The sequence below is a fragment of the Nicotiana attenuata genome, chromosome 4 (genome assembly GCF_001879085.1).
Source record: "Nicotiana attenuata strain UT chromosome 4, NIATTr2, whole genome shotgun sequence".
NCBI classification, from domain to species: domain Eukaryota; kingdom Viridiplantae; phylum Streptophyta; class Magnoliopsida; order Solanales; family Solanaceae; genus Nicotiana; species Nicotiana attenuata.
This window is the reverse complement of record NC_031992.1, coordinates 476,233-493,133: the sequence shown is the minus strand read 5'-3', so window position 1 is coordinate 493,133 and position 16,901 is coordinate 476,233. Positions and strand designations below refer to the sequence as shown.

The window sequence follows — 16,901 nt, the reverse complement described above, 5'->3', positions numbered from 1 at the left end:
AAAACCTGATAATGCAGTAGGTTATGAAGTTGCTACTGTGAATGGAGAGNCAATGAAAACCTGAAGTTAACAAATGAGACAAGCATTTCACATTAAGCCAAAGGTGAAGAGGAATAAGAGAGCTTTTCAGGACAAAGGCAAATTTCTCATACCTGAAGCCTCGAAAGAAATTAATACGAACAACTTGTAAAGGGACAAGAATAAAGGATTAGCCTAACACTTGAACAGCATTCTCACGAATAATATAGCTTGTAGCTACACATAAGAACCTTGACAAAGAAACTGTTAATAAACCTTTCAAAAATAATTAGAGATGTTGTTCTACTCGTGGCTGACTAGAATGGTTAATGATGTATTTGAAAGCTAAATCTGCCTAGCATAATGACTTACCAGTGAGAAATAAAGGAAGAGAGCAATGAAATAAGAAGTCTTTTGTAAAGAGTTACAAATAGGACCAAATAATGAGCCAATCCAACAGCATAGAAGAATATTGGGCCTTCTTTTAGTCCCATGGATGCACCAAGCAAAGCACCGACGAAATTTCCAACAACAGAGAGATGATTTACGGGACTGGCAACCTTTGAGAGCCTTCTCTATCCTCCAGACATCCATTGTCCATAGATCTTCAGCATTCATAAGAATGTACCACAGAGATGTGTGCAGGTTTTTAGTAACTGATGGTGGAACTCCTGTTCGGACAAATTCTATTTGAGAATAATGGAATAAGACTTCTGACATTATTTTTCAAAAGTAAATTGTGCTTCATGTATGTATTAATAAAACTATGGTGTCAAACGTATGCTATTACTCTCATTCATGGAGGTTTAATACTCTTGTACTTGACTAATTAGCTGGGAAGTCACCTTTAGATCTATCTAGCAGTTTCGTAATTCCTACAGGCAATGTATCAACTCCAGAGGATGGCAAGATTGGTAACTGAGCAGCCCTGTACTGGATTCCGCAGCTACGTAATTCCTACAGGCAATGTATCATCTCCATATCTGATTCAAGTAGCTTTTTAAAGAACCAATGGAAAATTTTCTGAGGCAGAAACGGAAATATACATATAGCGTCGGCTCATACACAACGACCATTTTAGAATAGACATCGATGGTAATCAGTAAATCGATGAATTTTCACAAACACATAATATGCACATAAGCAAAAATCATTAAATCAAATTGATAATTGAGATTGCGGCGAGTGCTGTTGAAGAGATGCGGGAGAAGAGGGGACAGTGACGAAACAATTATCAAGAATGGGGGACTTTAGAGTGTCCCAGGAGAGTATTGTCAAGGCATATAACTCGATTTTCCATTGAAGTTCTGCTTAAATAACTAATTAGGTTTGATATTTGAACCAAAATCATGGCATAGACTTTAGAGTGTACCGATCTCAAATGCCATTAAAAGGTACTTCAGAGGACAAGAAGTGTGCAAAGCAGAAACAGTTAAATCACCCAAGAAGTATGCAAAGCCGAAACAGTTAGAATATTCAAAGGACAAAATGACACAGATATTACATTCTAAGGCAGGTGTTCAGGACAACTAGATCTAAAACAGCTGCAAATATCGCCCAAAAATACAGCAAAACAGATGCAAATATCGCCCAAAAATACAGCAAAACAGCTAAAGAAATTACCTTCCCAAAGCTTCTGCAAAATTCAGCAATTCTCCTTCCGAAACCAACCCAAAAATACGGCAAAACCCAGCTGAGAAGCCAGTCGTGCAAGCTTAAAATAAGCTGGATCATCCTACTGCTACAGCTGGTAATTTAACTAATAAAACCAGCTGATCTTAATGTTAAAGTTGTGAATCATGAATTGCAAGAACATATGGTACTGAAGTGTTGGAGGGTGCAACTGATAATAGCACTGATGATATCGTCCACTGATGATAATATCCAGAAGATGGGCTATCCCCCTTCTTATTCATTGGCATATACGGAAAGTAAGATGCAAAAAGAAAATATGAATGTGAAAGAATTTATGTAACAAGAGCTATCCAACAAATTTGTTGTGATGCAACCATCATCCTCCATAAACAGTTCAGCCAGATTGAGGTCACTACTCCCTAGAATACTTTGGTTACACAAGCTGAAATGGCTACTCCGCAGATGAAGATAATCAAAGTACTATGGAAATTTCCCCTAGAAAGCGCAACTAAAATAAGTACTGATGCTAGTACTACCTTTTAGAAGCAGATATCAGAAGCTACAGGCTATGTTGAGACATCAACCAGCTGCAGAAACTTCTGATTCTAAAACTACAGCTGGTAAACAAACTTTATCCATGATGCGTCGGACAACAAAACAACCAGAAAGAGGGGCTGACCACACAAGAGAACAACATGAAGACACGATGAGGGAAGACGAGTTAAGTGATGAACCTGTCCAGAATTTAAACGAGCTAAACACTCAAGGATATGGTTCGTTAACACGACAAGGTGGTATAGCAAAGGAAGGGGCAAGTAGCATTTAGATTTTAGATTCATATTTCAATTTTTGCCTTAATCTACAATCATAATACTTCTTTCAAGGCGGGGTCTAGCGAATTCTGCATTTTGATCAAGCAGCATAAATATATTGAAAATAGGCATAATTATATGAACATAAATCTCATTCTAATTGGTAAAGTTAAATTGAAAGTCGCTTTCATTACAAGTAAGGAATCTTAATTCCCTTTAAGTTGCAAATGTAGCAGTTAAAAGTATTCCAAGCTTAAACTTTTATCCTGCACCTTTATCTAATTAAAATCTAAACCACAAATTATCTATTAATGATACGACCATTTCCAGCAGCCAAAAGGACATAACAACTCCAATAACAACATATCCACAACCAAATTACCAACAAAAAAATAAAACAGTTCCACAACCAATAATTTTGCACTGGAAATTATTTTCGACCCCAACAAAAATAATTACAATAGCAGAAAAATGCATTGGAAATAGCAGAAATCAAACAGATTCTGCAAAGTAAATCTTTAGCTCCCATTCTTTTCCACGCCAATAAGTTTCCCAAGTATTGAAACATGTCTGCTCTTTCTAACTAGATGCTCACAACCATTGTTCCAAATAGTTCCCAATTTTTTTACAAGGACAGTCAATTAATCGAGTTAATAAACAAAATAAACATGAACTTTGACAAATCGATAGGAATACAACAGATCTGCAAAACCATATAAAAGGGGAAACCACGGTGTATGCAGCTGAAAAAAATAGTACGAGTTAAAAAATTAATTACTGTAAGAGATAAAATATAAAAATAACAGTTACCAAATCAAAAAATATTAAGAGTTTCAGAAAATAATACTCAAGAAGAGCTGAAGGTTACCCGAATTACACGTACGAAGTAGAAACTCGATGCGAACTAGTAAATAAGTAGAAACTCGATGCTAGGGTTTTTGAAAGGAAAATGAATTTTGAGTAATTGAGCAAACAGGGAGGAACTGAAAATGAAAAGTAAAATACTACTCCAGAAAACTTACGGAGAGCGAGCGAGTCGGTAATGGCGCTGACAAGCGAGAAGAGCTGTTGACTGGAGGAGATTGTATTGGAGGAGATGTTAATTTGGAGCTGCTCTAATGGCTATCTCTGCAGCGTTTTGACCGCTTGAGTGAAATTTGGACCGATTTTCAGAGGTGACTGTTTTGAGGTCTTTTTGACTGATTTTCGTTGGGGTATTTGGGGCTTCTTTTTGACTGATTTCAAGGTGATTTGGGGTAGTTTTTGCTGATTTTTGGTGGTGAAGATGACTGGAGGAGATTCCGATCTCCTTGTAATTCCGATAGTGAGCTTGTACCCTAATTTTAGGGGTTTACATATTTCATAGTAGTATTTTATTAGGTATAAAAATAAAAATTAAAAATCAGATGGTGGGCCCCTTTCATTTTAGCGGGTATAGAAAATTTGGGTGAAAAATAAGGTGGGAATTAATAACCGTAACAATAGATATAATCATTACCATAGCTTGATTTATTGCTACGGTTCTACAAAACGTTGCCATATATACCTCTATCGGAACGGTTTTAAGACTATTGCAACGGTTCAGTTGCTAAGTGTCCTGGTAGTTCCAATAATATTTTGTAACGGTTAAAACCGTAATAGACTACCTATAGCAACGGTTACTGATCCGTAGCAATAAAAAGCATTGCCATAGCTCCAATTTCTAGTAGTGATTCTCTTTTGTCAGACGAGCAACCTCTTCTCCTTGAGAACTACTGGAACTAGGTGTCTCCTGCAGCTGACTTAACTGAGTCTCAAGGATAGCATTCCTTGCTTTCAATTGCCTTGTCTCCGAAGTAGCACTGTTCTGAGTATTGATCAGGTGAGATATGGTAGAAGTGCTTCCAACCCCTCCAACTTTCTCGTTACACTCACATTCTTCAAGAGTAGCTTTGGAGAAAGTTTGCTTCTTTGTGCCCACTTTATCTTGTCTCAGAGGAATCTTGAAGTGCTTAAAGACCTTGGTGAGAAGGAACCCATACGACAACCCATGATTACCATCTTTAAAGTCTGCGACTTTGTTCATGTGCTCTATCATAATCCCAGGAAAATTGATGGTAGTGAAGTTGTCCAGTGCTTCCATAAGGAACAGGTCTACACGAGAGGTGATAGGTCTTCTCTTAGCTTGAGGCTGTAGTACCTTGTTCACCATCTCAAACAACAATTGATATATAGGAAGGAGGGCCTTCTCCTGAACCCGTTCCCCCTGCTGAACCGCTCTGTCCTATAATATGGCATTTATGAAGTTTTGAGAACAGGATCCATGAACACTAGATAGCCCTTCAGCAGGCACACCAAAATGGACCCCAACAAGGCAGAGTCCATTACCATATCAACTCCATTCACCAACACACATATGTGATCATCCTCAACTTTAACTAGGTCAACATAGAAACTTTGAACTTCCTCTTCATACACCATTGGAGCATCATTTGTGAACAAATGTGTCCATTGTTGGAACTCGCAGATCTCAACCAGCTGTCTCATACCAGCCTCCTCCAAGATATCAGGGGCCAAATGTGCGGCCCCATAGAACCTTTTGACTTCTCAACCTCTCTTTCCCAGCACTCCTTGGACCAACCACTCTAGCCTTCTTTGAGGAACCAGGTTCCTAATCAATATCAGCTTTTCTCTTAGCAGACTTGCAAACATTCTTCCCTTTTTCAGCAGACTTCATAGACTTTTCACCCAATTCTTCCATGACACCATCACCAGACTCTTCCACAGACTTACCACCAGATTCTTTCACTATATTTTCACTAGACACAAAGTCATCAGACTTGTTCAGATTTTCAGCAGACACAGAAAATCCCCTTTTGGCTTGGGGAGACCATGCTTCTGTGAAAGCTTTCTAGTCAAGGAACCAGGTTCCTCGGCTTCTCACTCATCCACATTCACCACAGGTACTGACTTCTCATTCATTGATTTATCATCTTTTACCAACTTTCTTCTCCTTGACTTAGCTTGGCTGTTTTTAAGAGCAGACTCAAGAGCCTCCTTCCTTTGCAAGCTAGTAGTGGGTCGCTTAGGAGTAGACTCTTGAGCAGCCATTGGTCTATGCTTAGTCAGGCTTGCTATTGGCAAATCATTAGAATCCTCTTCACTATCACCTTTTTATTCTCTGGACACAGATCTTTCCTCCGGCACCACCACACACAAAGGCTCAGCATCAAAATGAGGAGAGGGAACAAGGTCAATACTGACCTGGGGCTCTTGAGAGGACACCTAAGTTGGATCCTCCTGGGAGGGAACAGGTCCCTCATTTGGTACCCCAGTAGTATTGTCATGTGCCGATTGTTCAACAGGCACAAGCTCACTACCCTCTTCCATAGTCTTAGACTCTTCCCCCTGAGTCCCAAAAACATCATCACCTCCTTCTATAACAACCCCTTCATTAGCTATGGATAGCATGTTCTCTATTGCCTCTTTCTCTTGTACATCCATGGAAAACTCAGTAGAGGAAGGAGTGTTACCTGTGGACACAAGATCAGGAGCACTCTTTGTTGAGTCAAACTTCTCGGAACCATCAGTTTGATCTACCCTTGACCCTTCTTTCATAGGCAAACTTGAAATTTCCTGATTTACTTCTTTGTCAGCAATACTCCGTTCATCCCCTTTTTTCGGCGAAGTAGGAGAAGGGCTTTGGGCTACAAATCTTTTGGGAGTCGAGATTTTGGTACTCCTATGAGAACTAGAACTCGAGTGGGTAGGAGATGAGACAGAATGTGGGGGTGGCTCTGTCCTAGGATTTTGGCTAGCAGTAGTTTGGGGTCAGGAGCCTAATATCGGTGTTTCAACAGGTGAGGACTCAATGGGGATGTCGCTTAGAACACTTGATGTTGTTTGATTTTCAGCCATGGTGAGAAGAAGATAAGGGATTTTGGCAGTTTAAAGAAAGGCAGAAGAATGTGGTTTTGAAATTTGATGGGAGGAGTTGTGATAGTGATATATGTATTTATGATGGATGAGGGACCGGTTAAGAAAGGGCGACAATTTTGGGAGTTGGGTCGGTTCTCAATAGGTGAGACGTTTGGGTTCAAAGGACGCAAAGAAAAAGTAACTTGATGATTTGGCACTTATTTTAACCGTTAAAAATTGTGCATGAGAGAACAAAGAAACTACTAACCTGTGTCAAGAGAACCAGGTTCCCTGACTAATCTTGCATCTGTAAGCTTTGCCCTTTTTACCAGCGCGTACTGCATCAACTGCCTATTTTCTCTGTAATCATCATGTGTGTCTACTTGTAACGGTATATAGGTGATTTAGAATTTTCCAGAAAACGCTTTTTAGCTAAATTTACCTGAACATTTCTTTCATAGCCAATCATTGAGGGGTCAGGTTCTCAATTGGGTTTTATCAACCCTAGTGCCAGGCGATTTTTCTCAAAGGGTTCTCTACTCAGGGCTTTGGTGAATATATCTGCAATTTGATCTTCAATTCTACAGAATTTCATGTATATATGCCCCTTTTCAACATTATCTCTGAGAAAATGATGACGTACATCAATGTGCTTGGTCCTCTTATATTGAACTGGATTTTTTACCATATGAGTGCATTTGTGTTATCACATAAGAGAGGCCACAATTTGAGAACACTCCAAAGTCTTCCAACTGCTGTTTGATCCACAGTAGTTGAGCACAGCAAGAGGCAGCTGCGACATATCCTGCTTCTGCAATTGCGAGTGCCACTGAGTTCTGCTTCCTTGTACCCCATGAGATTAGGCAAGAACCCAGGAAATGTGCCATTCCAGACGTTCTTTTCATGTCCACCAGATATCCTGCATAATCAGCGTCAGCATACCCAATAAGATCAAAGCTGTCACCTAAGGGATAGAAGAGGACTAGGTCCTGCATTCCTTTGAGATATCTCAGTATTCTCTTGGCAGCTTTCAGATGAGATTCCTTTGGATTGGATTGAAATCTTGCACAGAGACCCACGTTGAAAACAATGTCTGGTCTGCTTGCAGTGAGATACAGAAGTGACCCTATGATCCTCTATACATGGTCTGATTTACAGGGGAACCAGGTTCATCCATGTCTAGATGGGTAGCTGTGGCAATAGGAGTGTCGATGACTTTTGATGCTTCCATATCAAACCTTTTTAGCAGCTCCTTGATGTACTTCTGCTAACTTATCAATGTTCCCTTCTGAGATTTCTTTACTTGAAGTCCTAGGAAGAAACTTAGTTCTCCCATCATACTCATCTCGAACTCACTCCCCATGAGTTTTGCAAATTATTCACAAAGAGAGTCAGTTGTGGCTCTCTGAACAATGAGCATGTTCCTTCCTCGTTTCTTCAGAAAAGAAGTGTTGTCAGTTTTGCCTCTTGTAAATCCATTTTCTAGAAGGAATTTTGACAACCTTTCATACCATGCCTGGGTAGCCTGCTTTAGCCAGTACCATGCCTTGTCCAGTTCGAACACATGCTTAGGATGCTCGTGACACTCAAAACCAGGAGGCTGCTTGACATCGACTTCTTCTTTCAAATAGCCATTTAGAAATGCACTTTTGGCATCCATTTGGAACAGTGTGAACTCCATATGCGATGCAAAGGCAAAATTGGCTTCTATTCGAGCTACTGGAGCAAATGTTTCATCATAATCGATCCCTTCTTCCTGATTGTAGCCTTGAATTACAAGCCTTGCCTTGTTTCTTGTTATATTCCAAACTCATCAAGTTTGTTCCTGAATACCCACCTAGTTTGTATGATAGTTCGATCTGCAGGTCGAGGGACCGGGTGCCATACCTTGTTTCTTTCAAATTGATACAGCTCCTCTTGCATGGCTATGATCCAGTCTGTATCTTTCAGTGCTTCTTTGATGTTTTTGGGCTCTATTTGAGAAAGGAAGGCTGAAAAGGCAAGTGAGTTTCTTGCTTTTGATCTGGTTTGAACTCTTAAGTCAAGATGGGTGATTATGTTGTCAAGAGGATGTGAGCTTTTGTATTTCCAATTTGGTACCTGAATCTCATTGGTAGAGGAACCAGGTATGTCTGACTGAAGTTCTTGGGCGCTTCTTACTTCAGCAAGTGGAGTACCTTGGACTGCATCAACAACTCTATTTTTAGCTTCAGTTGGTGTGATCATGGGACCAGGTTCCTCTTCAACAAATGGAGGTACACTTGCGTCATCTTCAATGGATTCCTTTACATGACTCATCATGTCTGCTTTTTCATTTGCCATGTCAATAACTTCTCCTGGAACATATAAGGGTTCTCCATCTTGATCAACATGTCTGTCTTTCTCACAGGAGAGGTGAGATTCATCAAAGATCACATGTATACGTTCCTCAACACATTGAGTCCTTTTGTTGTACACTTTGTAAGCTCTTCTTTGAGATGAGTATCCCAGAAAGATTCCTTCATCACTTTTGGCATCGAATTTTCCAAGAGCTTCCTTTCCATTATTGTGAACAAAGCATTTACACCCAAAACTCCTTAGATGTGTCAACTTGGGCTTCCTTCCATTCATCAATTCATATGGATTTATGTTCAGAAGGGACCTGATCATGCACCTGTTCACCAAATAGCAGGCAGTGTTGACAGCTTCTGCCCAGAAATTCTTTGCAATCCCACTGTCAATCAACATTGTCCTTGCCATGTCTTCAAGAGTTCTATTCTTCCTCTCCACAACACCATTTTGTTGAGGTGTTCTTGGTGCTGAGAAATTGTGAGTGATACCATTTCGGTATAGAACTCATCAAATTTGGCATTGTCAAACTCCGTCCCATGATCAGACCTGATGTTGGCTACCTTATTACCCATCTTCACTTGGATCTTCTTGACAAAAGCAACGAACACTTCAAAAGTTTCATCCTTGGTCGTGAGAAACAAAGTCCAGGTGAATCTGGAGTAGTCATCAACTATCACAAAGATTTACTCCTCTGTTTGGCACCCTCATAGGTCCATATAGATCCATGTGAAGGAGATCAAGTGGCTTTGAGGTGCTGACTTCCTTTATGGGCTTTAATGAGGATTTGACTTGCTTGCCTTTTACACATGCGTCACACACTTTGTGATCCTTGAAGCTTGACTTGGGCAGACCACGAACCAGGTCCTTCCTGACCAATTTGTTCAGCAATGTGAAGCTTGCATGACCCAGCCTCTTGTGCCATAGTTCAGCATCATCATCTACGACACTTAGACAGCTGAGATCACCAATCTGCAAGGACTCAAAATCAGTAACATAGATATTTTTCTATCTTTTTGCTACTAGCACCACCTCACCAGTCACTAGGTTTGTGACTGTACAAATTTTTGACACAAATTCCACCTTGTTTCCCTTGTCACAGATCTGGGAAACACTTAGCAAGCTGTACTTCAACCCGTTCACATAGTACACATTTTCAATTGAGTGTGAGAGAGACTTTCCAATCCTTCCAACTCCCAGAATGTATCCTTTCTTTCCATTTCCAAAGGATATACTCCCTCCTTGTAGGGCCTTAAGTGAAAGGAAATCGTTTGTACTTCTAATCATATGCTTTGAGCATCCACTATCCATGTACCATGTAGGTTGCTTCCTTTCACTGTTCCCTACAGAAAATCAGGAGTTAGACTTAGGAGCCCAAACTAGTTTGGGTCCCTTATAATGAGGAAAGGGGTGAATGAGGGATCTTTTGGTCCATGCAGGCATCATGCGTTATTTATATGAGGGACCTGGTTCTCTACCAGTAGTTACTTTTTCAGCAAAAGATTTGTTTTTCTGCTGTGACTGAAATCTGGCCTTACAGTTTTCTTTAAAGTGCCCATTGTTACCGCAGTGAGTGCAAAGCCAATTGTCAGGTACAATAACATACTTGCTATGGGGTTGTAGGGAAACTTTTCCCGTTGAAACCCAATGCCCTGCCTGTTTCCCCCATTGTTGGTGTACATGACAGTGATAGCATCAGAGGACTAGGTCTATTTGACTGACTTTTCAAGATCACTCTTCATTTTGCCTAGTTCTTCCTGAAGTTGTTTGTTTTTCTCAAGCTCAGCACATAAACTAGACTTCACTGACTTTAACTCACTTTCAAGCTTAATATGTGCCTCGCTTGCAACTTCCTTTCCCTTTTGAGAATTTTCAGGCCTACTCTCCATTTTAAGTTCCCAATTGTTTCCTTCAAATCCACTACCACCACTAAAAGGTGATATCTCTCGTGCTCAAGGTTAGAAACTTTCTCAGCTAAGACTTTTTTTTTCCTTTTTGCACACTCAATGATCTATTTTAGGTCTATCACAACCACCATTAGATCATCTCTTTCATGTTCTATATTTGCAATTTTTTCATCTAAGGCAGTTCTCTTTCTTCAGGTTCTCAATTGTTTCCTTTAAATATAACAACTACTAGGTCATCTCTTGTATGTTCTACTTCTCCTAACTCCACAGTTAAAGCATCTTTATCATTTATAAGATTGTGATAAGCATCAATTAACACATTTTCCAATGACATGAGTTATTTTAGGAGAATAGGATTTCAGATTTCTCTGAACATCCAGAAAATTTACCTCATCATCATCGTAATCTTCATCATCATCAGACTGATCCATCAAGGCAAAGATTGAATCATACTAAGTTGCTTCACTTTCCACTGCCATCATTGAGCTATCACCATGATCATTTTCTTCTTCAGATTCGCTGGAAGAGTCTCCCTATGCAGCAAGAGCCTGTTTTATAACATTGTCAGCAGCATTCTTTCTATTGAAGTGTTTATCAGGAATCGGGTTCCTCTTGGCTGCTTTATCAAAGTTGTTTTTGTACTGATATTGCTTTAGGAGAGGGCAATCCTTGATGAAGTGTCCTGGCTTGCCACATCTATGACAGAGGTCATAACTTTTTGGCTTGCTAGAACTTCCCCTTTTTGGAATGCCTCCACTCCTTCGAACCATCTTCTGGAATCTTCTTGTCAAGTAAGCCATATCACCATCCTCACCACTTGAATCATTGTTGTCCGTCTTGAGGACCAGGTTCTTCTCCCTCTTGGGCTCTCTTCTTTCATTGTCCTTCTTCTTCTTCATTTAATATGTTTTCAGATTGCCGACAAGCTCATTAATGGTTAGCTCCTGCAAGTCCTTTGCTTCTTTAATAACGTTCACTTTGCTTTCCCAAGAACTGGGTAGCACACTAAGGATTTTTCTGACAAGCTTGTTTCTTGGAATGATTTCACCAAGAGAGTGATGCTCATTGATGATAGAGGTGAACCGAGTATGCATATCTTGGATGGATTCATCGTCTTTCATCCTGAAAAGCTCGTATTCAGTTGTGAGCATGTCGATCTTGGATTGCTTCACTTGTGTTGTTCCTTCATGAGGTGTCTGAAGGGCTTCCCAAATTTCCTTGGCTGACTGACATGCTTATATCCTATTGTATTCGTCAGGACCAATGCCACAAACAGTAATTTTCTTTGCACGAAAATTTTTCTCTAGTGCCTTTCGATCAGCATCATTGAACTCCTTCCTTGTCTTGGGAATGGCTACAGCTGGGTCGCCAAGATTCTTGGTAGGAACAAAGGCTCCATCATAGGTAGCATCCCATAGCTCTGAATCTTCAGCCATGATGAAGTCGTGCATTCTGGTCTTCCACCATCCATAATATTGTCCGTTGAACCTTGGTGGTCTGTAAGTAAACTGACCTTCTTCGAAATTTGGAGGAGCAGTCATGAGGATCCTTTCTAGGTGTTAACCTGATAGAAAGAACCTGCTCTGATACCAATTGATAGAATTTAAGGGTCCACCAAACTCTATAGAGAACCAGGTTCTCTATCAGGTTCAACAGAACACACGCATACTGCAGTAAGTAAATGACAAGAGGAATTTTACGTGGAAAATTCCCAGCTCAACGGGATTAAAAACCACAACCTACCCTTGTAGGATTTCAACTTCACTACTGAGCAACTTTTAGATTACAACATATGCAACCTAGGAATTAATCTCTTAATCCCTCACTAACTTGTAATACTCTATTACAAGCCATTTTGTAATAACGCTATTACAAAGACTTTACAGCTCGACTGACTCTAGCCAAGACTCAAACACAAGGGTTTAAGATTTACAAAGGGTTTCCTACAGAATACTTCTAAACAAGCTAAGTAGGAATTACACTTGAAGAACTATTACAAAGTTACAACTAAACTAAGGACATACAATAACTTGATATGGGAACTGGTCCGTAGTCGTGTTGTTCTTTATTTTTGATGAACTTGAGGATTGCTTGCTGGATGATCAATCACGTGAGAGAGCTTTTTTGTGTATTCTCTAAGTGTTGAAATTTTTGTTTTACCTTCCTTGATGTTAATAATACATTTTTGACATCACTTGGGATGATATAAGCAAGGTAGGTAAAAGAAACTCCCCATAAAGTTGACTGCTGCACTGTTTCTACACCATAGCGTGTGCAGGCAGCAACTTTACAGCTGGGGCATTTGACTTGTGCAGTTTCCTCTAGAAACGATAGCTATCTGTTCCCTCTATTGTTCCTCTGACTCTGAAGAGTTGAAGCATATCCCAAGCTGGAACCTTTCAATCTTAAGGTCTTGAGGATATGTAACTGGTTCCTTATCTGGTTCTTGACAGTAAGTTTGTTAGACCATCAAAACATAAAACAAGGTACTTGTAACCTATCAACACTGTACCTCAATTGAAATCCGCTCCTCCTTCTGTAACTAATGATCAATCAACATCCCTCACTTCTCTTAATGCCTTATTTTCCTTAAACAATCATATCTCACCTGCATCCTTAATCCATGATAGTCAATTACTTGTGATGAATGTTTGCAATCACTACCACATATTTGCCCTAAGACCACACTAATTTTAGAAACCACTTAAAAAGCGTAGCCAAAAGTGTCTATAGAAACGCTTTATAAGTGTAGCCTTTATTTTGAGCTTTTGGCCACGGAAGTTTAAGCTACGTTTCTAAAGTGTACTTTATAAATGTAAAGATAACGCGTTTTAAGTGTTGCCAAATCATAAAATATTTAGCAACACTTATTCATCTATGTACAACGCTTTTAAAGCGTGCTTTCTTTTTAATAATAAAAGCAACACTTAACAAGTGTGCTCTAAAATAAAAAATAAAAAATTCATCAAAAAATTCCCTCCCTTATTTCATTGAGCGAAAGTTTCCCCCTATTTTTAAAGGAAAAAGAAATTAACACTTTCTCAAATTTTTATTCTACCCCTCTACTGAGTATCGACCCATAAATCTCCATCTAGGCCACCACCACGCCGCTGGTTCCACTGCTATCAAATCCAGTATCGACTGAAATTTTTTTCTCCATTGACCCAATACCTACATCTAAGAAAGAGAAATTTCAGCATTCAAAAGGTATGATCTCTTAATTAAAATTATTTTATTTCTTTACATATTCATCTACAGCTTAAACCCCTTTGATTCTTTTGGGTATTTTGCTGCTGTGTCGTTATTGCTTGGACTGGACTTCAAGTCTACACCTACTTAAGAACTAATTTGATTAGTTTCTATTGAAAATTAAATAGAGTTATTGATACTCCAATAAAACTGCCAAAACAAGGAAACCGTACTATTTGTTTGTTGGAATTGTTTGTTGATAGTGGTCTTCGATTGGTTTGCCAAAATTCCTCTTCATTAGGCTTTGTGGCTTTGATTGTTCTTTGTATTAGGGTTTTCAAGTGTTAAATCAACCGATTATTTCATGGGTGTTTTTTTAATTCACATCAATGGCATCATAGGATTGGGAACATCGTGTGTATACTTTTTTTTCCTTTGCTTCCATATCAAAAATAAGCAAGCTTTGGTACTGAATAAAATAAGCATATTCTTAGTGTCATCCAACTCTTATCTCCTTTAAAGTTGCAAATATTGCATAATATTCGAGTATTGATTTTATGCCATTATTCAACCTTAACTAATTTAAGATCATATAATATTTATTTTCTTGGTACAAGATTATATAAATATTTATGCTTTAGCGTATATTGCTCGTAATCACGTCACATAGAAAGGGGATAAAGGGTAGTAACCTTTAATTGTTGTTTCTTCCTTTCGAAGATTGATCATTGAACTTCATGAAAATATGGCCAAATTGGTTAAAATCTTGGATGATTTGCTAATGGTGTCCATTGATGTTGCGGCTGGGATTCTTGAAACGAGGATAGAGAGTGTGCATATACAGGAAAAGAAAGGGGGATAGAGAATATGTATATACAAAAATTAATATACCCACGATTGGTACAGAAGGTTTTTGAAGATTAATCTGATGACAACCTTACTGTTATAACTTAGTACCTTCTTGCCTGACTTCTTCATTGTTCAGATTTGTTAGCTGGATGAGTGTGTTCATATCATTTTAATATGGAAAAGAAGAAGTTGCATATCAAAAATTTCTGCATTTGTGGACAGTATTCTTTGTGTTTCTGCACAATTTTTCTGCATTTTTTGTATTTCTGCACAATGTTTCGGTAATTTTTGTATTTCTGCACAGCGTTTTTGCGTTTCTCCACAATTTTTCTGTAGAGTGTTTCGGCAATTTTTGCGATTCTGCTCACTGTTTTTGTGATTCTGTACAGTGTTTCTACATTTCTGCATAGCATTTCTACACAGTATTTTTGCATTTTTTAACAGTGTATTTTTTGCATATTTTTTTGGGTTTCTGCACTACGTTTCAGAAATTTCTGCATTTCTAGACAGTGTTTTTTGCGTTTCTGCATCGGTTTTCCTGCATTTTCTGCATTTCTGCGCAACGTTATGGCAATTTTTGCATTTCTACACAGTTTTTCTGCATTTCTGCACAGCGTTTCGGCAATTTTTGCAATTCTACATAGTGTTTCTACATTTTCACATAGCGTTCCGGCAATTTCTGCACAGGAAGTAGTTGGCAAGGATGACTGTGTTAGAGACGAAGCTATGGAAGTTGATTCTGCTACAAGTGGTATGTCTTAAACCTTGCAATTTTGTGTGTTTATTGTATTCTTTTCCTTATGTCTTGGTTGTTACATAAATATAGGGACATCATATAAGAAGAAAGTTCGAGGGCAAACAAAATGTAAGATGATTCACGCAAGAAATTTTGAGGAAAGAGAGGAAGTCACATTTGATAAAGGGCAAGATATTGGACTAACCTGCAAAAGAGTGTCTGAGTTAAGTAACTTTATAGGAATAATTACCAGGAATCCCAAATTTATCACCTTGTTATTCACTAGTTGGCATGCTGTCTTTGATGATATTAAACAACGAATGTGGGAATATGTCAATGTAAGAACAATCAATTTTGATGCAAGTAGCGCACAGGTTGTAACCAACCTTCTCCAGTTGATGTAAGTAGCGCACAGGCTGTAAGAGGCCATTCCACACTCTTTTGGGACAACCCATGGTCCAATTCTTGAAAAGGCATTTAGACTCCACATTTCCACCAAACTTAAATGCTTTTTGCTTTGTATTGAGTTTATTGTCGAAATTTTTGGTCTTGAATTAGGTGATGTAGATCTTAGAGTTATTTTAGCAACTATAGAAAGATTAGCTACTGTCCAGTTGCTACCCTTGTTATTCTTTGTGTCAGATTGTCGTTGATGTGTTGCTAATTGGCTTGTTGTGTGTAGTACCTGGCCAGTACCTTTGCCCCTTGATTTTTCAGCCTTAGAAGTTGTTCGAGCCACAGTAGTGTTCAATGCAATAGTTGGTTTCAGAACCTCTGTTGTTGCTTGCTTCATTCCAGCTGAGATTTGAGGTTGCTTAGTCACTGCATTCATCAACTTATATCCTGTTGAAGCTGCATACTCCAATTCCATTACATCTACATGAGTTTCCTCAACTGTAGTACCCATATCTGTTGCTTCATAAGCTAATTCAACCGATGTAACAGTACGTGTATCAGCATCTGTCACACCAGTTTGTTTTCCTATAGTAGCAGCATTCAATCTAGCACTCCCAACATGTGAGCCACCATACATAGTTGGATTAGTAGTTTTGGTCTCCACTTCTTCCTGCACATTGTTAGATCCAAAAACCTTACCATACTCCTTAGCAACTCCAGTTGAAGTAGGACTATTTTGCCCAGCATTGCTCCTCAGTAATTGCTGCAACTGGGATTGTATCTGCTGCCCCTCAATTTGTTCAACTGCAACATTTTTTGGCAATGTAGCAAGAGTTGCTATTGGTTTAGCCATCTGTGAGTATTCAGGAGTTGGAAGTACATCTCCAGCTAATGCAGTAGCATTTTCCATATTGACAGCAGCAGCTACACCTTCCAATTTCTGCCCCTCATATTGCACAGTGTTATTGGGTTGCTGAAGATTGGACTGGTACTGCTGTTCCTCACATTGTTCAGCTGTAGCAATAGCATTAGAAGCTGCTGCAACAGGGGTAGTGATAGCAACAACATCTGATTCTTTATTTAACTCATCACACCCCTGCTGCCCAGGATTCCTAACAACTTGAAAACCTGATG

At 39.1% G+C, this 16,901-nt stretch overlaps 1 protein-coding gene across 5 annotated transcripts; it reads right to left on the bottom strand.

Moving 5' to 3' along the window:
• LOC109224770 lies at positions 58-3,820 on the bottom strand. Of its 5 annotated transcripts, none has more exons than XM_019389286.1 (5): positions 3,488-3,820; positions 1,642-1,777; positions 864-975; positions 391-689; positions 58-183 (listed from the first exon to the last, which is right to left on the bottom strand). In XM_019389286.1, exons 2-5 carry the CDS (start codon positions 1,750-1,752, stop codon positions 127-129), a joined length of 579 nt encoding a protein of 192 aa, XP_019244831.1. In that variant the 5' UTR covers positions 1,753-1,777; positions 3,488-3,820; the 3' UTR covers positions 58-126. The 5 variants fall into 5 exon arrangements, 4 of the variants coding, with proteins under 4 accessions (XP_019244831.1, XP_019244832.1, XP_019244833.1 ...); XM_019389287.1 differs by having other exon boundaries at positions 1,642-1,765; XM_019389288.1 differs by lacking the exon at positions 3,488-3,820 and having other exon boundaries at positions 58-269; positions 1,642-2,289.

Excerpts from the sequence above, each read along its gene's own strand:
- LOC109224770 (XM_019389286.1), bottom strand. The coding sequence starts at position 1,752 with ATGATCCAGCTTATTTTAAGCTTGCACGACTGGCTTCTCAGCTGGGTT. Across the intron at positions 976-1,641 it reads TTTGCAGAAGCTTTGGGAAG|GAATTACGTAGCTGCGGAAT; the intron begins GTAATTTCTTTA and ends CATTGCCTGTAG. Across the intron at positions 690-863 it reads ACTGCTAGATAGATCTAAAG|GAGTTCCACCATCAGTTACT; the intron begins GTGACTTCCCAG and ends TTGTCCGAACAG.